Source organism: Coloeus monedula (assembly GCF_965178545.1).
Source record: "Coloeus monedula genome assembly, chromosome: 3".
NCBI classification, from domain to species: Eukaryota; Metazoa; Chordata; class Aves; order Passeriformes; family Corvidae; genus Coloeus; species Coloeus monedula.
Window position 1 is genome coordinate 41853976 of NC_138783.1, and position 16350 is coordinate 41870325.

Sequence of the window (16350 nt, forward strand, 5' to 3'; positions counted from 1 at the left end):
TTTATTACAAATAATTAGCTTTTGATATTAACAAGCAAGTAAAAAGGTTTATCAGTATTAAAATCTAAGTTTATATATTTTTAATAAAGTTGATACCAATTTTGGAGCTTCTTACTTTCAGAGAATCCTAGGTGTTAGAAGCAAGCCAAGTAAGCAGTAAGTGCTCCTGCTTTTCCACAGATTTATTTTAGGATTTTGGCATGCATCTTAACACTTCTATACTTTCAGTTCCTGATTTACAAAATGTGGACAGTAGTGTTTTCCTACTTAATGGATGAGGAAACAGTGCAACAGATTGTTGTGTGCCCGGTTGTTTATGGATGATGTTATGAACAGAGAAGGAGATAAGAGAGTGGAGTCCTTTACAAACATCAAGGACTACCTACTAAAATTGTATACTGTTAAAAGCGGGTGTTTAGAACTGGACACAAGTTCATTTTAGCCTCCCACTTGGAATTTTATGGACTTCTATCTAGCAAAACGCTTAACTCCTTGCTTTTCTTAATGAGTACATAGCCCTACTGGGGAAGGTACTGTGTGGTGCTTGCTGTAGAATATATGTAGGAGCTTGCTGTAGAATGTGTGAATATCCCCATCCAGGCAGAAGCATGATATAAACCCGATCTTTATGACTGGAATGTGAGTTTAGTTGCTGGCCAGCATGCACCTGTTAGCAGGAGTTTCATATGACGTTATCCATGTATTCTGAGAAATATGAGTTTAAATCTCATTACACTGCAATCAAATAACTGATGAAAGCAGCTATTCTTTAAATTAAAGATGTAGTTGTAAATTCAAATATCCACTCTGGGAGAAGAGTCAGTATGAAGTATTTTGTTGTGAGAAAGCGTTACTAATTTAGGTAGGTTTTAGTGAGAAAATGTTAATAATTTAGGTAGGTTTTTATTAAATTTCAGTATTGCCTTTGCGTATCATATTTGGTATTGTTTTAAAAAGATATGTATTTTGTCTAATAATACTGCACTAAAAGTCCTAGGTGAGATCTGCAGTAGTTTCCATCAAAGATGAAAACAGAAAAAACCAGAAAAAATGTTCCGAGGAAATCTTTTGTGGTCAGAATACAAGACTTAAACAAGGAGTGCATTCATAAAATATCTAAATATACACCAACTAGAAAACTAATTTATCTGGTACCTTAGAAAAAGTGCTTTACATTTTACAATATCACTTTTTTTCCTTCCCTTAACTCCTGTTTTTAGGTACGAGCAAAATTCACAGTGGATGATCACAGTCATTACCTTTTTACACCATGTATTCTTACTCAGTGGGTTCTTGGTTTATTCAGATACGATTTAGAAGGTGGTAAGTCACTTGCTTGGCTTTCATTAATAAAGCAGTTCTAAAACGGCCTAGGTTATTACTGATGTCAGTCTTACTGTTGGCTCCACATGTAACTCATTGATCTTTTTAAACTGTGGACTGTCTGTAACTCAGTAGAGGGAATAAATGCTTGACAGTTCATTCCATAACATAAAAGTAAACAAGTTTTAAAAAATCTAATGATGTTTTAAAATATGTGTGGGAGCTGCTACTTACGGTTTTAAGGGAAGTTAGTAGGTTGGGACTGCATTCTTACTATGGGAACTTGAACTATGCCCCCTACTCCCCACTGTTTTGTTCTGTGTTTTTTTGATTTGTGTTGGGGTTTTCTTGAGCATATATGTTGTTTTCTGGATTCCCAGAGCCTTGCTCCTCATGCTTGTCCTGCTATACCTGGTTGTATAAACCTGGTTTATACACATCATTCATAGGCTGCTTTCTAATCTTTTCTTTTTTTTTTTTCTAATCTTTTTGTCTCTGAAATTGGTATTATTACTAGATCATGAGCAATACTTGTATTTTAGCTCTTACATTGATTAAAAGGCTGCATAGAGGGTTGCTTAAAGAGGGTAAAAGTCATAAGAATGTTGTGCTTCATTTCCACTTATTTTCTGGGACTGACAATCAGTGAATGGGTGATCTCAGCCCATTTAAGGACTTCTTAGTTGTATCTAGTGTTGTCATATGCATGTGTGTAGGAACCCAGAGTGCCGAGAATATTTCTCTGCCTGTTTTTAAGGGTTCTTACCCCCCTGAACAGCAGTGTTTTAACCTCCAACCTTGGAAAAAATTACCAACAATCAGACAAGAACTAGAAAATACAGTGGTGTGAATTAGGTGATAGACTACTCTGTAAGATTGTCACAGGGTGAAAAATATAGAGGTTTTGGGCTTTTCTTTGTAGTAAATAGATAAGAGTAAAAAGTATCAAAATGGAGGATTGTTGTTGTTCTCTAGACCTTCTTCTCCTTCTTCTACTACTCCATATTCTGCAGTAAAAGTAGTTTGGAATGATTGGATAGAGAATTCTGCAGTTCCTGGCTGTGTTACTGAATAATTGGTAGGAAAGTGAAAATAATACATGTTTTTAGTAACTATTGGTTAAATTATCTTTAAAAGGCTGTGTAAATCTTGATAATTAGACTTCACTCCTGCTTTCTGTGCTCTGTGCTGTACCTGGGTCACGCTAGTGGCTCTGTTCCTCTGATTAGACTTAATAAACAACTATCCAGCAGCATTGAAACTCCAGGAAAAGTCTCAGTTTTTCTTTGAAACTCCTTGCAAGGACTTTTAGAAAATTCTTTCCCATCAGGAGGGATTTGATTCATGGCATGGTTCAGTGTCACATGTGCTTTTCCAGTGATGAACAACACAGCTTGTTAGTTACTTACCTTCCTTTTTTACTTTTGTGAGGAATATTTAAGATTTGGAGTCTCTAGTGGCATTTTCTAATACATACTTTGCTATACATGTTTTGGGTATCTATTCTTATTTTAGTATTTGTCATCAGTCTTTCTCTTTCCATTTAAAAATGTCTTCTGGATTTTCTTGGTTTTATTGCCTGGAAAATTGACTTTTAATTTTAACTTTGTGTGCAGCACCTTGTTCAATTTTGTTAGAAGCTGACACTTGTAATAGAGAGAACTTGTTTTAATAGAATATATTTCATTTCATCTTGTCATGATCCATAAAGATATTATTAAAAAGCACTTAATAATGTTTGCTTTTTCTCTTATTTCTTCCTTACCGATGCTCTCCTGCTGGTATGTAATTTCTCTTGCTCATTTTCAATTTCATATTTTGAAATAGAAATTTGAAAATTTATTATAAATATATAAAATTAATTCTCTCCTTAAATTTTTGTAGGTTCATCTATACAAACTGCAGACTTTGTATTGGAAGTTCTTGCTTATGAAGCACGTCGCTTGTTCCGTGACAGAATTGTTGGCATGAAAGAACTTCATGTATTTGATAACATTTTGATCAAAGTGTTTCAAGGTGATTGGGGCTCAGATGTTCTGGACAATATGGCAGGTGAGCCCTTTGAAGCGTACCGCACAAACTTGAAATAATTGTTTAGGAACTGCGTAATCAAGCAAGATAGCATATGAGTTGAACATAGAAAGTTTTGAATGTTTCCTTTTATTTTCACAGATACCTTTTATGTAACTTGGGGAGCTTGTCGAGAGGCATACATCACACCAGGACAGGCACTGCCACCACATGGGAGGCCACTTGGCAGACTAAACTCAACAGACCTGAAGGATATTATTCAAAAAGTGAGACATGATTAAAGAATATACACTGCAGGGGTTCACAGCAATGATTCTAGACAGTTTTGGTGAAGAGTAGTAACATGCAAGCAGCAGGTTTATGGTGGGGGCTGCTTCTTGTTCAAAGAATCATCATTTGCATTTGGTGAAGTGAGGGAAGACTTGTGCAGGCAGTAGGAAGTATCATGTAGCGAGGTTGTTTAAATGAAAGGGCATCAGTTGCATTTGCTGCTGATTTTCAACAGTTGGTTGAACCAACATTTTGACAAACATTTATGTCCATATATATTTGTATATTGTTTGAGTATCTAAGTGTTTTATTAAATGATACTTTTCAAATTTGTAATTTGGTAACATAGTTTTTATTTCAAGAGATGCAAATGGACTTTTTGGAGATCTGGCTCGCTTTTAAGCAGTAAAGTACAAAAAATGAGCTTGATGAGGAAACGCAAACATTTTAACTCTTCTAGGCTATGTGATTTTTAGGATGAGAGCTTTGAGATCATCACCCTTAGTCATAGTGTTTGATGGACTGCTCTTGCAGATGGGACTCCACTCCCTCTACCTAAGTGCCAACTTGTTACCAATACACTGTATGGGAAATGGTGAAATTCAATAGTCCCAGTAAGCAGGGAGTTTGTTGGTTTTGGTTTTTTTTTTGACTACACAGTTATGTTAGGCTTCAAAGATGAGGTTTTAATAAGTATAAAAAGGTCAGAATTTAATTGTAGGATCTGTTATTGTGTGTTTCACTAGCAACTTCCATAATCTGCAATTATGCAGCAATTAGGTGCCTAAAACACTCTCCTGAGTTATTAATGAATTAATCTGTAGTCAGAGACACAGTTCAGACTTTGTTCTGGTCCATTATTCAATTTTAATTAGTTCAGTGGTAGATTCCTATTTCAATATATCAAAGACTTTCAGGGTGTTATGGTGCTGGGCGTAGAATATGTTCATTACTGATACATTCATTACTCAAAAAGGGTATGTGAGGTGTATCTAAATTCTGTCACAAAAATAATTTGTTTGGAATGAAGACCAATGTGGTCTCTAAAGCTTTTAAGCCCTTCTTTTCTAAATGTTTAAATGCTGGATGTTTTCAAATCTCACTGCTTTTATTTATTACTAGTGATCAGATTTTTTTTTCTCTTTTTTTAAAATAGGGCATCATTCATTATGGACGGGACAAAAAAGAGATGGATATTTTACTGTTCCACGAAGTCCTCAGTTATATGTCCAAAGTGGACAGAGTGCTAAGTTTCCCTGGAGGTTCACTTCTTCTGGCAGGACGGAGTGGTGTAGGTCGTCGGACAGTTACCTCTTTAGTTAGTCATATGCATGGAGCTGTGCTGATTACTCCCAAAATTTCCAGAGGTTATGAGCTGAAGCACTTCAAAAGTGATCTTAAATATGTAAGTCACTCAGTTTCTTCTATTTTGTAATGCTGTAGTTGTATGTTAAAGAAAAGAAATTTTGAATGACGCAAAGGGTTGTGTGAAGAGAGATTTTAAGAGAAGAAAAATGACAGTCTAAATGAAAGAAGTAAGTTTTTAGAAGTTCTCACTCCAGATGTGTATACTGTTCTTTATAGTAACGAACTGAAACTCCACTTTCTGGAACATCTTGAGCTCTTTTTGAGTGTTATAGAACTTAAGAGGTTTATGTGAATATTGGAAAGTCTTTTTCATGTATATATTTCCATATTGATATATACTTTTATTTTCTGTCTCTACCATGATCCACCAGTTAATAGTAGTTGAATCAAATAAAATCTTAGTGATTGATGAAAGTGTACTTATTATTTAAAACCAGATGCAAACCTTGAATCAAGTGTTTCTCATTGCCTTCAGCAATGCTAGGGTATTCTAGATCTATGACTACACAAAAGAGTGATACCATTGAGTCATATACATAAATGTACTCTATGAAAGAGTCTGTTTTAATTATTTTTCATTACTAAGATGCGTATCTAGGCAAAGTGTTCTTTATAATTGATATATAACTGCATCACCTAGAAATCTTTTGTAAATATATAATAGTGTAGATGCTGTGGAGAAAATATGTATGTAATACGTAGTCAGAGAAAGGTTATGATCCTTGTCAGTCCCTTCCAACTCAGGATATTGTATGATTATCATTCTCTTATGATCAATACATATATTCTATACACTGAGATTTAAATGTCCTCCCTGCTTCTAGGTGATGGAGCTTGCAGGCATTGAAGCACAGCAGGTGGTATTGCTGCTCGAAGACTATCAGTTCGTTCATTCCACATTCCTGGAGATGGTCAACAGTTTACTGTCCTCAGGTGAGTCAAGTCCAAAGAGATTATGGTACTACTTATACCACACAGAATTAGCTCAATGAGGCAGAATTAGATGATGTTTTCTAACTTTATGTCTCTATCAGAAGGTTTAGGTAGCTTTCTATGCTGTTTTAGCTAGAGTCCTTCCACATGAGAGCCTGACTCAAAGTTCACTTAGCTGTCTTTTAACCTACCCTGTAGTACAGGTGCTTTCAGTTCCTCTAACGTGTTTCAAAGGACTTCTTTATAACAGGGTAACCACAAAATGAGAATGCATTCTACTCTACAGCTTCCCTTCTATAATAAAATTAAAAATTGAGAGGTTTCCAATGCTTTACTAGGTTGTATAGACCGAGGCCTTTACTTAAATGAACACCAGCAGAGCTCACTTTCCTGAAAGCAGTGAGATGATAAATAACAATAACAAAAGTGACTTTATTTTACTGTCCAGTTCTGTTCCTGAATCAGAGAGAGGTTCACTGAAGGACTGAGTCTAACTTACTACATGTTTTTTTTGGAACTGCAGTAGTTTAAGAGCTGATTGATAAGAGCCCCAGATTTTCCTGTCTCTCAGGTGCAACCTCAAATCTACTTACAGTAGCAGATTTCCATTATCCAGTATCAAATCTTTGTCTGAGGATCTAGGTGACTACTCATTTTCATGTTCCTGTGTCCTGGTGTATTCACGGTTTGGTTTGATTTGTTTTGTATGCAGTATTGGGTCACTGCCTTTGGGTAGGTCTGAAAGAGCTTTTTTCAAACACATTTCAGCAATATGAACAAAGTAGACTGTTAAATAGAATCACTGTAATTTGTTTTTTTGTTTTCATGATCTCATGAAAAAAATGATTAAGTACATGGGATAATACTCATGAAAGTATACAGGTGAATACTACCGTATTTGAATTCTCTATACAGAGAATTCAAGGGAACCCTTCAGAGGAATTTAAAGAATTATAGTGTATTTTATCTGACTTAAATTCATTCTTGAAATAGGAGAAGTTCCTGGGCTGTATAAAATAGAAGAATTAGAACCATTGCTATCTCCTCTGAAGGATCAAGCTTCGCAAGATGGATTTACAGGACCAATTTTCAACTATTTCACATACCGTATGTCAATAGAGTTATAATTTATAATTTATTATGAAGTTACAAAAGTGGTATAATAATGGACAAATAATTTCTAACATGGTCCTTCTATTGTGTGCAGTTTTTGCTTTTAGTTAGTTATTAAATACCAGGCAGGAGTAATGATATCTGTGATATTTGAGGGCATAGAATCTCAAAATTTATTTTTCTGTCTGAAATTTTGTATTGATGAATGTTCAACAAATGTTATTAAATCTACTGTTTAAAGTAATTAGAAGGAAGAAAGCTTTTGTTCCCTTTATGTTCTGGTTTGTATAGCTTTTATATCTATCTAGTAACAGAGATTTTTTCTATTTGTCAATTATACCAAGAAATCACTTTGGCTTCTGACTAATCATAAGCAAGTTTACAGATAGGTTTCTTAATTATTTATGTTTCTTCCTTGGCTCAACAAGAAGATTAAATGGTTTACAAATAAATCAAGGAATATGGCTGAAAGAATACAGTCTTAGTAGCAGGCCATGGAACTACTTCTAATTGGTTTTATTGTTCTACCTCAATTGGAATGAAAAATAGTGGTACCTATTTAAATACTGTCAGCTCTTCAGAATTAAAAAATACACTGTAGTATATGTAACGAGAATTCATGATACTAAATAAGGTTCTACTTATAAACATTCCTCTCCTACTGTGATTTGATGTTTTAGGCTCTTTTTTTTTTCTGAAATCACCTTGTGGTAAGTATTTGAAAGAAAGTAAATTATGTTGTATTTGTTATAAATCTACCATCGTGTAGTCAGATTGTTATGTACTAAAAATTTAAAATGTTACATTTTCTTAGGGATCCAACAAAATCTGCATGTTGTCTTGATCATGGATTCTACCAATTTAAATTTCACATTAAACTGCGAAAGTAATCCAGCACTATATAAGAAATGTCAGGTTTTGTGGATGGAAGCCTGGTCAGACGACAGTATGAAAAAGGTAAATTTTATTAATTGTGACTTATTTAAATTAGTATCTCTAAATATAACTAACTGAGCTCTGGTGAGTAAGGTCAAGATATTTAAAGTTGTGAAGGAATAATTATCACTGTACTTAGTTAATCCATTTTTACGCTCTTACAAAGAAGATTCTGCAGAACAGTTGAGTATTATTAGCATTGTTATTTTAGCAGTAACATTATGTTTTGTTCTCTCTGTGGGCTGACTTGAACAACATGCTGACTGCTATGACTCTGATCAAACACAGCATTTACCAAGAAAATACAGACTACAAGCAAAATGTTAAAGGCAATTGTATTGGGTTTGTGCAGCGAGGTTTTGGTGTGGGGGTTGGCCTTCAGGGGTGACTTCTGTGAGAGGCTACCAGAAGCTTCCCCCATGTCAGCTGGCTCCAGGAAGATGTGCTGCTGGCCAAGACTAAGCCCAGTGCTGGCAGTGCCTCTAGGATAACATTTAAAAAGTGGAAAGAATTTACTGTACAGGAGCAAATGCAGCTAGATAAAGGAGTGAGAAAACATGAGAGAAACAGCCCTGCAGACCCCAGGGTCAGTGCAGAAGGAGGGGCAGGAGGTGCTTCAGGTGCTGGAGCTGAGATTCCCCTGCAGCTTGTGGTGTAGACCATGGAAGGTCTGCCCCTGCAGCCCATGGAAGTCCGCAGTGGAGCACAGACTCAACCTGCAGCCCATGGAGAGCCCCGTGCTGAGGCAGGTAGAAGCACCTGAAGGAATCTATGACCGCGTGGGAAGCCCGTGCACATATATGCATGTGCTTGTCACACAGAGCTTGTTGCTCAGAACAGCACAAACAGAACCCCTAAGCACTAACATAAACAGTATCAATGCAGCATTGCCATCATCCTGTTCCTTTTTCTGAGTGATCTCAGTGAAGGCCAATTAGTGGGTAATATGTACATGGGCAGGATGTGGATTAAGACTCTCTTATTTCCTCTGTAATTGTATATACTTTTAAAACTTCAACATTTGTGCTGTTGTTGGAATCTTCTGAGAATTAGTTGCTCCTTCTTACAGCCAGGAAAATCTCTTCTACTTGAGAGAATAGGAAGTTATCAGTGACATGGAAGGGCAGAATTTATCTTTCTAATGCTAAAAATATTCATAGGTTCCTTTTTCTGACTAAATGCATCATTTTCAGTCTTTTCAAAAGAGAAAGTAGATAGAAAGTTTGTGGGTTTTTAAAAAATTGTAACTCGAATTGTCGTTGTTCGTAATTTTCATGCAAAAAATCATGTGTTTTTTTTAGATACCTGAAATGCTTCTGTATGATTCAGATGAACAAGAAAAGACTGGAAAAACACATAAAGAAGTTAAGAAGAAACATTCAGGTAATATTTAGGTAGACCTACTAGTTATTATTCTTGTTATTAAACACTTGATCCCGTGTTGGGCATAGATAATAACATAGATACTTTGAGTATGTCTTTAGTAGCATATTCATAGACTTTGGTGTCGTTTCCATGGCAGGCATTTTGCACAAGGCAGTATTAGTCTGGAACATACATCCTGGCTGATCAAATGTGGTCTCTTCTGTTACATGCAGTCACTGTGTCTATTCAATTTTATAAACTGATTTAGCTGTATCTTGTTTTGGTCTGTGTCTTCCTTCAATGTGGATGTTATTTTGCAACCTGAAAATTTGATGTTTTGGGATTTTTTTGGTTTATATATTTCATTATTCTTTTTGTAGATTTGCTGGGTTTATTTTAATAATTTCAAAAACTAGTTTCCTGTAAGTAATGCCCCTTTTTCAGAATAATTTGTTTTTATAATAAGACTCCCAAGTTTGATCATGTTAAAAATAGGGTCTCGAACATAATCTAAGAGACCAGTGCCAGCACTCACTTGCAGAATACTACTTTTAGCCACTTTCTATAAAAATAGCACTTAGAGGTCATGGAACCAACAGCATATAAGGTGGTAAGTGGTTCAGTTGGAGTTTCTTGTTTTATATTGCTTTTTAATACGCATTCCTGCCAATCAGAATAATGGCCAAAAATAATATTTAGTGTTCACATGATCATCCCTCTTTATCCTAGATCATCGTACTTAATGCAGGCTGCAGTACTTATTAGAAGCATTCATTTATATGTAGATATGCTTTAGCAATTATTTTCTTTTGTAGGGTAATGCAGTTTATTTTACAGTATCTTTGGGCTTCTTTTGAGAAACTGTTCAACAAACTGAATGGCAGGAAAACTTTTTAGTTTGCCTGTCATCAGAGATAAGGGAGAAGACAAAAACACATGGGCTTTATTTCTAAAGAAGGCCAAGTATTTTAAAATTCAATTTTTGTGGAAGTAGTTTCTTGTATGATTAGCCCTCAGTAATCTGCAGTTAATTTTCCTGGCTTTTCCAAACATCAAACAATTTCAGTATCTTTCTTTCTGAGAAATAGGCATTTCAAATGTAGTTACATGTTTCCCTGATAGTACTTTAAAAAAACATAGTCTTTGTGCTTTTTGAATACCCTTAATTCATATCTCAAAGAGCAAGCATATTCTGTTGCTATTTCTTAGTTATTTTAATGTGAGATGAAATTCAGTATAATTTTATCTGTGTAACAAATGATGTTGTCCAGGTGATTCTGATTTTCTGAAGTCGTTTTTGGCAATCCATGAATCATGTAAAATATACGGAGCAACACCTAGCAGGTATATGACATTCCTTCATGTGTACAGTACCATCAATAACAGTAAAAGAAGAGAGCTAATAAAAAGGCAGAACCACTTGCAGGTATGTGTTTAAAACACTTAAAATATTGCTTTTCAAAATATTCTTGCATTAGGAAATGTCTTGTGTATAAATGGGCTGTAGCTGCTAACATTGTTATGTCATGTGTCCTCTATTGGCATATGCTCGTGCTGTGGTTTCAGGAGACAAATAGTATCAATCTTAATGCCCTTCTCTGTTGAAGTGCCTGAAAGAGTGAAAAGTGGTTTTCTTATTTTCGTTAATGTTTTTTGTCAAGAATGTATCAGACTGGGCATGTTTTCTTGGAAGAGTAAAACATACTTGAAAGCAATTTACATTTTTTCACCCATGTGTATTGGAATTGTGTTGCTAAAAACCCATCATCTTTCCATCAATATAAGTCCTGCCTGTGCTTTTATAAATGTTCCCTTTGTAGCTCCATACTCCATCCCTTTATATCTTGACAGCAACTTCTTGCTTCGTGTGATTTTCATGTCCTACTAGTTCAACAAACTGTTATATTCAGTGTTAACCTCATGGTGCTCTTACGTAGCTTTGACCAAGGTTCCCTGTGTTGTGATTTTCTTTTCTTTTCTTCTGTTTTGGAATGGATTTTGAATTCCTTTGGCACACATCAGTCCTTTGGACGGTTGTAGCCCAAATGCAGTTCTTCTTGCAGATGTTGTTTTACGCCTGTACTGTACGTATAACATCCTTATTTTTGAAACCCATTTGGTATCTTTCCAGTCACACCTACTTCCCTCCCACCAGTATATTTTGGAAAGATCTGTATGGTCCTTTAGGGCAACTTTTATCTTTACCTTTCTCCCACCCCTTTCAGCTCCTCTTCTCAGTGACCCTTGCTGCTATTCAGAACCACACTGGCAGTCTGTATTTTTTTCTTAAAATGCTTGTCCAAACAAAATTACTTCCTTGCCTTGTATTCTGCCTGCCAATATTTTTCCATCACTGTAGTATGCAGTTTAACAAGATTTCAATTTGTAATAATAGAAATTGGATTTTCAGTTTGTTTAGAAAATAACTGGGGTTTGTTTGTGGCAAACGCTCATTTGCTTGTTAAATGCTCTGGTTAAATAAAGGTAATAACTTACATGAAAATTAGAAATGTGTATCCTAAATCAAAACATCTTCCAGGTAATTTTTTTTCAAATGTATCTTGAAATATTGGTAATATATAATTAGAATAAAGTAAACAATGTGGAAAGTGTGGGTAAAGAAAATGCTAATATTAAGCTTTATTTTATACATATCTATGATTTTTAGAGAGTGTACAATTATGTAGAAATCAGATAATCTATTTTGTTTAATTCTGTTTAATTTTTATAGATTTGCTTTTATGGGAGATATTGTTACATTGAGTTAATATCAATTAAGTGAAATGCTATTGAATTATTGGCAAAATTGTTATGTGCTAGTTGTTGTTTCATTAAAAGTTTATTATTTTGAGAATTTTTTTTATTTTCTTGATGTAGTAATAGATTTTAGAATGACACATCTAAAATTGCCAGATCTCATTTTTAGGTTAAATAATATCAAGAAAATGTGGAAATAATTAATAATAATAAAAAAAATAAAATTAGTCTACATTATTCTTAGTTTGTCCATACTATTTGTAGCAAACTTTCATTTAGATTCACTTAAAATTTGTTGCTAAATATCTGCTTCCTGTAAACTTTTATAGGCAGGTGTTTCAAAGCTGAATGAAGCTAAAGCCCTTGTAGATGAACTGAACAGGAAAGCTGGAGAACAAAGCATTTTACTTAAAACAAAGCAGGATGAAGCTGATGCTGCTCTTCAAGAAATTACAGTATCTATGCAGGTGCTGTATACAATCACATCAAAAGTGGGGGGAAAAAAAGAAAAAAAAGCTGTTTTTCTATCTTTTGTCTCTGTAACTGCCTAAGTTTTGTATTCTTTTCAACTGTTACAAAATCTGATGCATTTACAAGAATTTGCCTAAAGGAAGGCATGAGCCCGGAGGCTTGAATAAAGCTGCAACAGGACAGAGGATTATGTAATTTAAATCAGGTTAGAACTGGTTGAGTAGGAAGAGATCAGTGCAACTTTTGTACCTGAGTAGTGTTCACTGTTGTAGTTTAGTCTGTCTGAAAGTTTTCCTAGAACTTTGTAAATCCAAACCGATCGATTTTATGTTTATCCCAGATAGGAACTTTCAGCCAAATACTTAGTAGCACTATTTTAAGTAACAAATACCAGGAATTAAATCTGTGGACTATTAAAAAGTATGTATTTCATGAGGTCTGATTCTCAGAAGTCAACCTCAGAGAAGGTTAGATAATACCTCTATATTCATCACTCTTTGAATTTTTATTCTTCAGCTCAGAAGTATACTTTTTTTTTCAAAATTCTATAATTTTCTTTAGGAGTGTTTCTCCGTCAAATAAAATAATTGTGTAGAAAATAGGTTTCTACATTGATGCTTCCTGGAATTATAAATGTAGGATAAGCTGTAATGAGTCTGCTGTGACTGCACTGGGGTTTTTTTTGTTACTGGTTTAATCTGGTCAGTCTGAAGCCCGATGTCAAAGACATTCTGTGTATGCAGTAAAGTAAATGCCTGATCTACCACAGCATATTTTTCACAGGCTGTAAAAGTGCATTACTTCCCATCTTTGTAAGTCTCTTCCTGTTGGCAGTTTTTAGTACTTTTGGGCTCTATCTGCCTGCTGTACACTGAATTTGAATAATGATGATTGGCTTGGTGTATAAATCTGTGTCTGCTTTTTTCCAGTAGAGTTACAGGTATGTGGGTAGCACATACTACACTGTAGGACAAAATAGGCCAAAAGCAATAAAACATGATGGCCCCACTGACATCAGAAAAATTTCAGTGGAAGGCTGATTATTTAGATTAGCATAAAGTATAGGTGCCCTCTAACATTTTAATGTCACTTCAAATGATCTAGGTTACATAGCAGAGAGAGCTCTAATACAGACAGACTCTTTTAATCTCCTTTCAGAGAAAGGCTTTTGACCTACAACTAAATTTTAAGGTTTTCTTATTCAGAGTGATCATTCAGTACAGGTTCATTTGCATGATGTCTAATCTATTTTTATGTAGCTAATGTTTTATGGATTTGAATGTAATCTTCAGTAACATGCTGCTCTGAAGCTTGGGTTAAGTGCCCAGAGGATTATTATTATTTTAAGATTTTCTCTGCTTTTATGCATCTGTTACCTTCTGTTACATCTTCACTCAGCTCGGCAGTTGCTGCTGATGATAATGTGTTATATACTGGAAAAACCTACACAATGAGCTTCATTGTCTTGTGTCTTCTAGGTGAACTGAGCCTAGAATATTAGTATTTTATTTTGTGTGTTTTATACATTTATCCTCAATGGATAAAACACATGTAAGGTCCTTTCTATTGTAGTTTTATAGACTAAGTATTAATTGTTGTACTGAAGTGTTTAGCATTCCTGAAGATGGCTAATAGCTGTTCTCTGCTGGTAGACACTGGTATGCACAGTACAAATCCAGAAACAAAACCCCCAAAACCCCAACAACTTACAATATAAAGGTAGGACATAAGACAAGTATCTGTATGGACAGATTGGTACAAAATTACAAGTAAAGAAACCATTCCATGATTAGTAATTCTGGGCTAATAAGCTGTAGTTCCAATACAACTGCTGCTTTTATGAACAAGATAGAAAAAGAGTGTTTTAGTGATATTCTGAAAGAAATTGAAATAGAGATGGGAGCAGGACAAGGACAATGACAGGAAAATAGTACTTTCAAATGTAGTAAGAATGTTACAGAGGCTGTCACTCCTATGCTTTTAAAGGAAGGCTGACATCTTGATAAAGAAAGGAAAATCAGAAGCAAAGGGAAAACAGTCATAATGAGCCTCAAAGATACACGTACAGATCTGTCTGTGGTAAAGAAAGGGAAGGAAACACAGTAAAAGCAAATTATGCTTATTCCATATACTTTATTTACCTAGGCAGCCTGCCTAATATCAAATAGACTCAGATATTTTATTGTAATTGGTGTTGTGCAAAATATTATAATGAAGACTAAAAGAAATAAGAGACCTAAAGGAATAAAATCTGTGTAAATTTGCAAACTAAAGGTATTCTTTTTTTTTTTTTAACAGAGTGCTAGTGAGCAAAAAGCAGAAATGGAAAAAATAAAACATCGAATAGCAGAAGAGGCTGCAGAAATAGAACAAAGAAAAAGAAAAATTGAAGATGAACTAAAAGAGGTTCAGGTAAGAGCTGATAAGGAAAAGTAATATTTTGCAGTCTGATTTTATCTGACTTATGTCCTGCTGTGCAAAATAGTTTTGCAGAATTTATCCCTGCAATTCTTAAATTTTACTCCAAATTATTTTGATATTAAAACTTCTATGCATTAGAAAACAGTATTCCGTTTGCCAAATAGAGATTGTCATTTTGGCATTTGTGTTCTATTAGATAGTAGTTACAGAGAGAGTTTTCAAGCCAAATATTGCTAACACCTGCAATTTCTATGCTGCCATGCTCTACAGCTGAGTTCTGATTTTATGGAATATTTTTCAATTATTGATATCTTATATAGACCAACAACATTACGTTGCCTTGATCAAGCTGGTAATACAGTACTTGGTACTCTCAGCTGAATGGAAATAGTTTAGTGAGAGATAATTTACAGTTATTACTAAATCCTGAAAAGTATATATCCTAATGACACTATTAGCAAACTGCTTGTTCAAGAGATTTTACAGCTGTTAAGCATCAGGTTTTTTGGGAGGTATGTGTGTTCAGTCATTGCTTTTAGTCTGTATTTTTCATCCTATCCATTTAAAATTTATATTAAAGAATAAGGGAACAGTATAGCAACTTAATTTTTTTCCTTTTAAATATCATAGGTATCAAGGAATTATATCCTTGTATTGAAAGTGACATGGAACTACAGGATTAGACCCATTCTGTGGTCTTTGATAAATATGAAGGATGTGCAAGGTGTGCACAGTCTTTAATGATAATCTGTAACTTTCTTTTGTTTCCTGACCATTTTGTTGCTTTGTTGATAGGGGTGAAGGATTTGTTTAGCTACTGGAAATGAAAAGCTTTTGTGGCCTGTATTTCTGTGGATGTTTACAAAGAGATCCTCAGTCATGCCTATAAATAGTAATTAGCATCATTATTAAAAGATACCTATATCACAATGTTAGATTATATGATGCTGTTTTATATGGAAGTATACTTGTTATCACTTATTGAATACGTGGCAATTTTTTAGTAACTTGTAAACATGAATCTGCATCTGTGGTAGTTTCTTAGGTAATAAAATATTTATAAAGAACAAGAAATTGTATGAAAACTGGAATGGGAAATGTTCACTTTCTCGTATCCTCATCTCTTTTTTTAATGTGTCTTCATGTTTTAAGCCACTGGTTAGTGAAGCTAAATTAGCTGTTGGAAATATAAAGCCAGAGGCTTTGTTAGAAATCCGATCACTACGGATGCCCCCTGACATAATCAGAGACATTCTAGAGGGAGTTCTGCGGCTGATGGGGATTTTTGATACATCATGGGTGAGCATGAAGAGGTGAGAATTTTACTTAACCTTTAAAATTAAACACTAATTTACAATATGA

The 16350-nt window shown here is 34.6% G+C and overlaps 1 protein-coding gene across 1 annotated transcript in view; it reads left to right on the forward strand.

Moving 5' to 3' along the window:
• The window catches only part of DYNC2H1 (dynein cytoplasmic 2 heavy chain 1), a gene marked incomplete at both ends in the record, with an annotated part of 155079 nt that overhangs the window by 38470 nt on the left and 100259 nt on the right, over positions 1-16350 (forward strand). The window contains 12 exons of the mRNA XM_082277385.1: positions 1221-1323; positions 3208-3375; positions 3496-3620; positions 4781-5029; positions 5817-5925; positions 6919-7032; positions 7853-7995; positions 9276-9357; positions 10611-10765; positions 12426-12563; positions 14866-14979; positions 16141-16301. Coding sequence (XP_082133511.1) covers positions 1221-1323; positions 3208-3375; positions 3496-3620; positions 4781-5029; positions 5817-5925; positions 6919-7032; positions 7853-7995; positions 9276-9357; positions 10611-10765; positions 12426-12563; positions 14866-14979; positions 16141-16301 — 1661 coding nt within the window. The remainder of the gene's footprint in view (positions 1-1220; positions 1324-3207; positions 3376-3495; positions 3621-4780; positions 5030-5816; positions 5926-6918; positions 7033-7852; positions 7996-9275; positions 9358-10610; positions 10766-12425; positions 12564-14865; positions 14980-16140; positions 16302-16350) is intronic.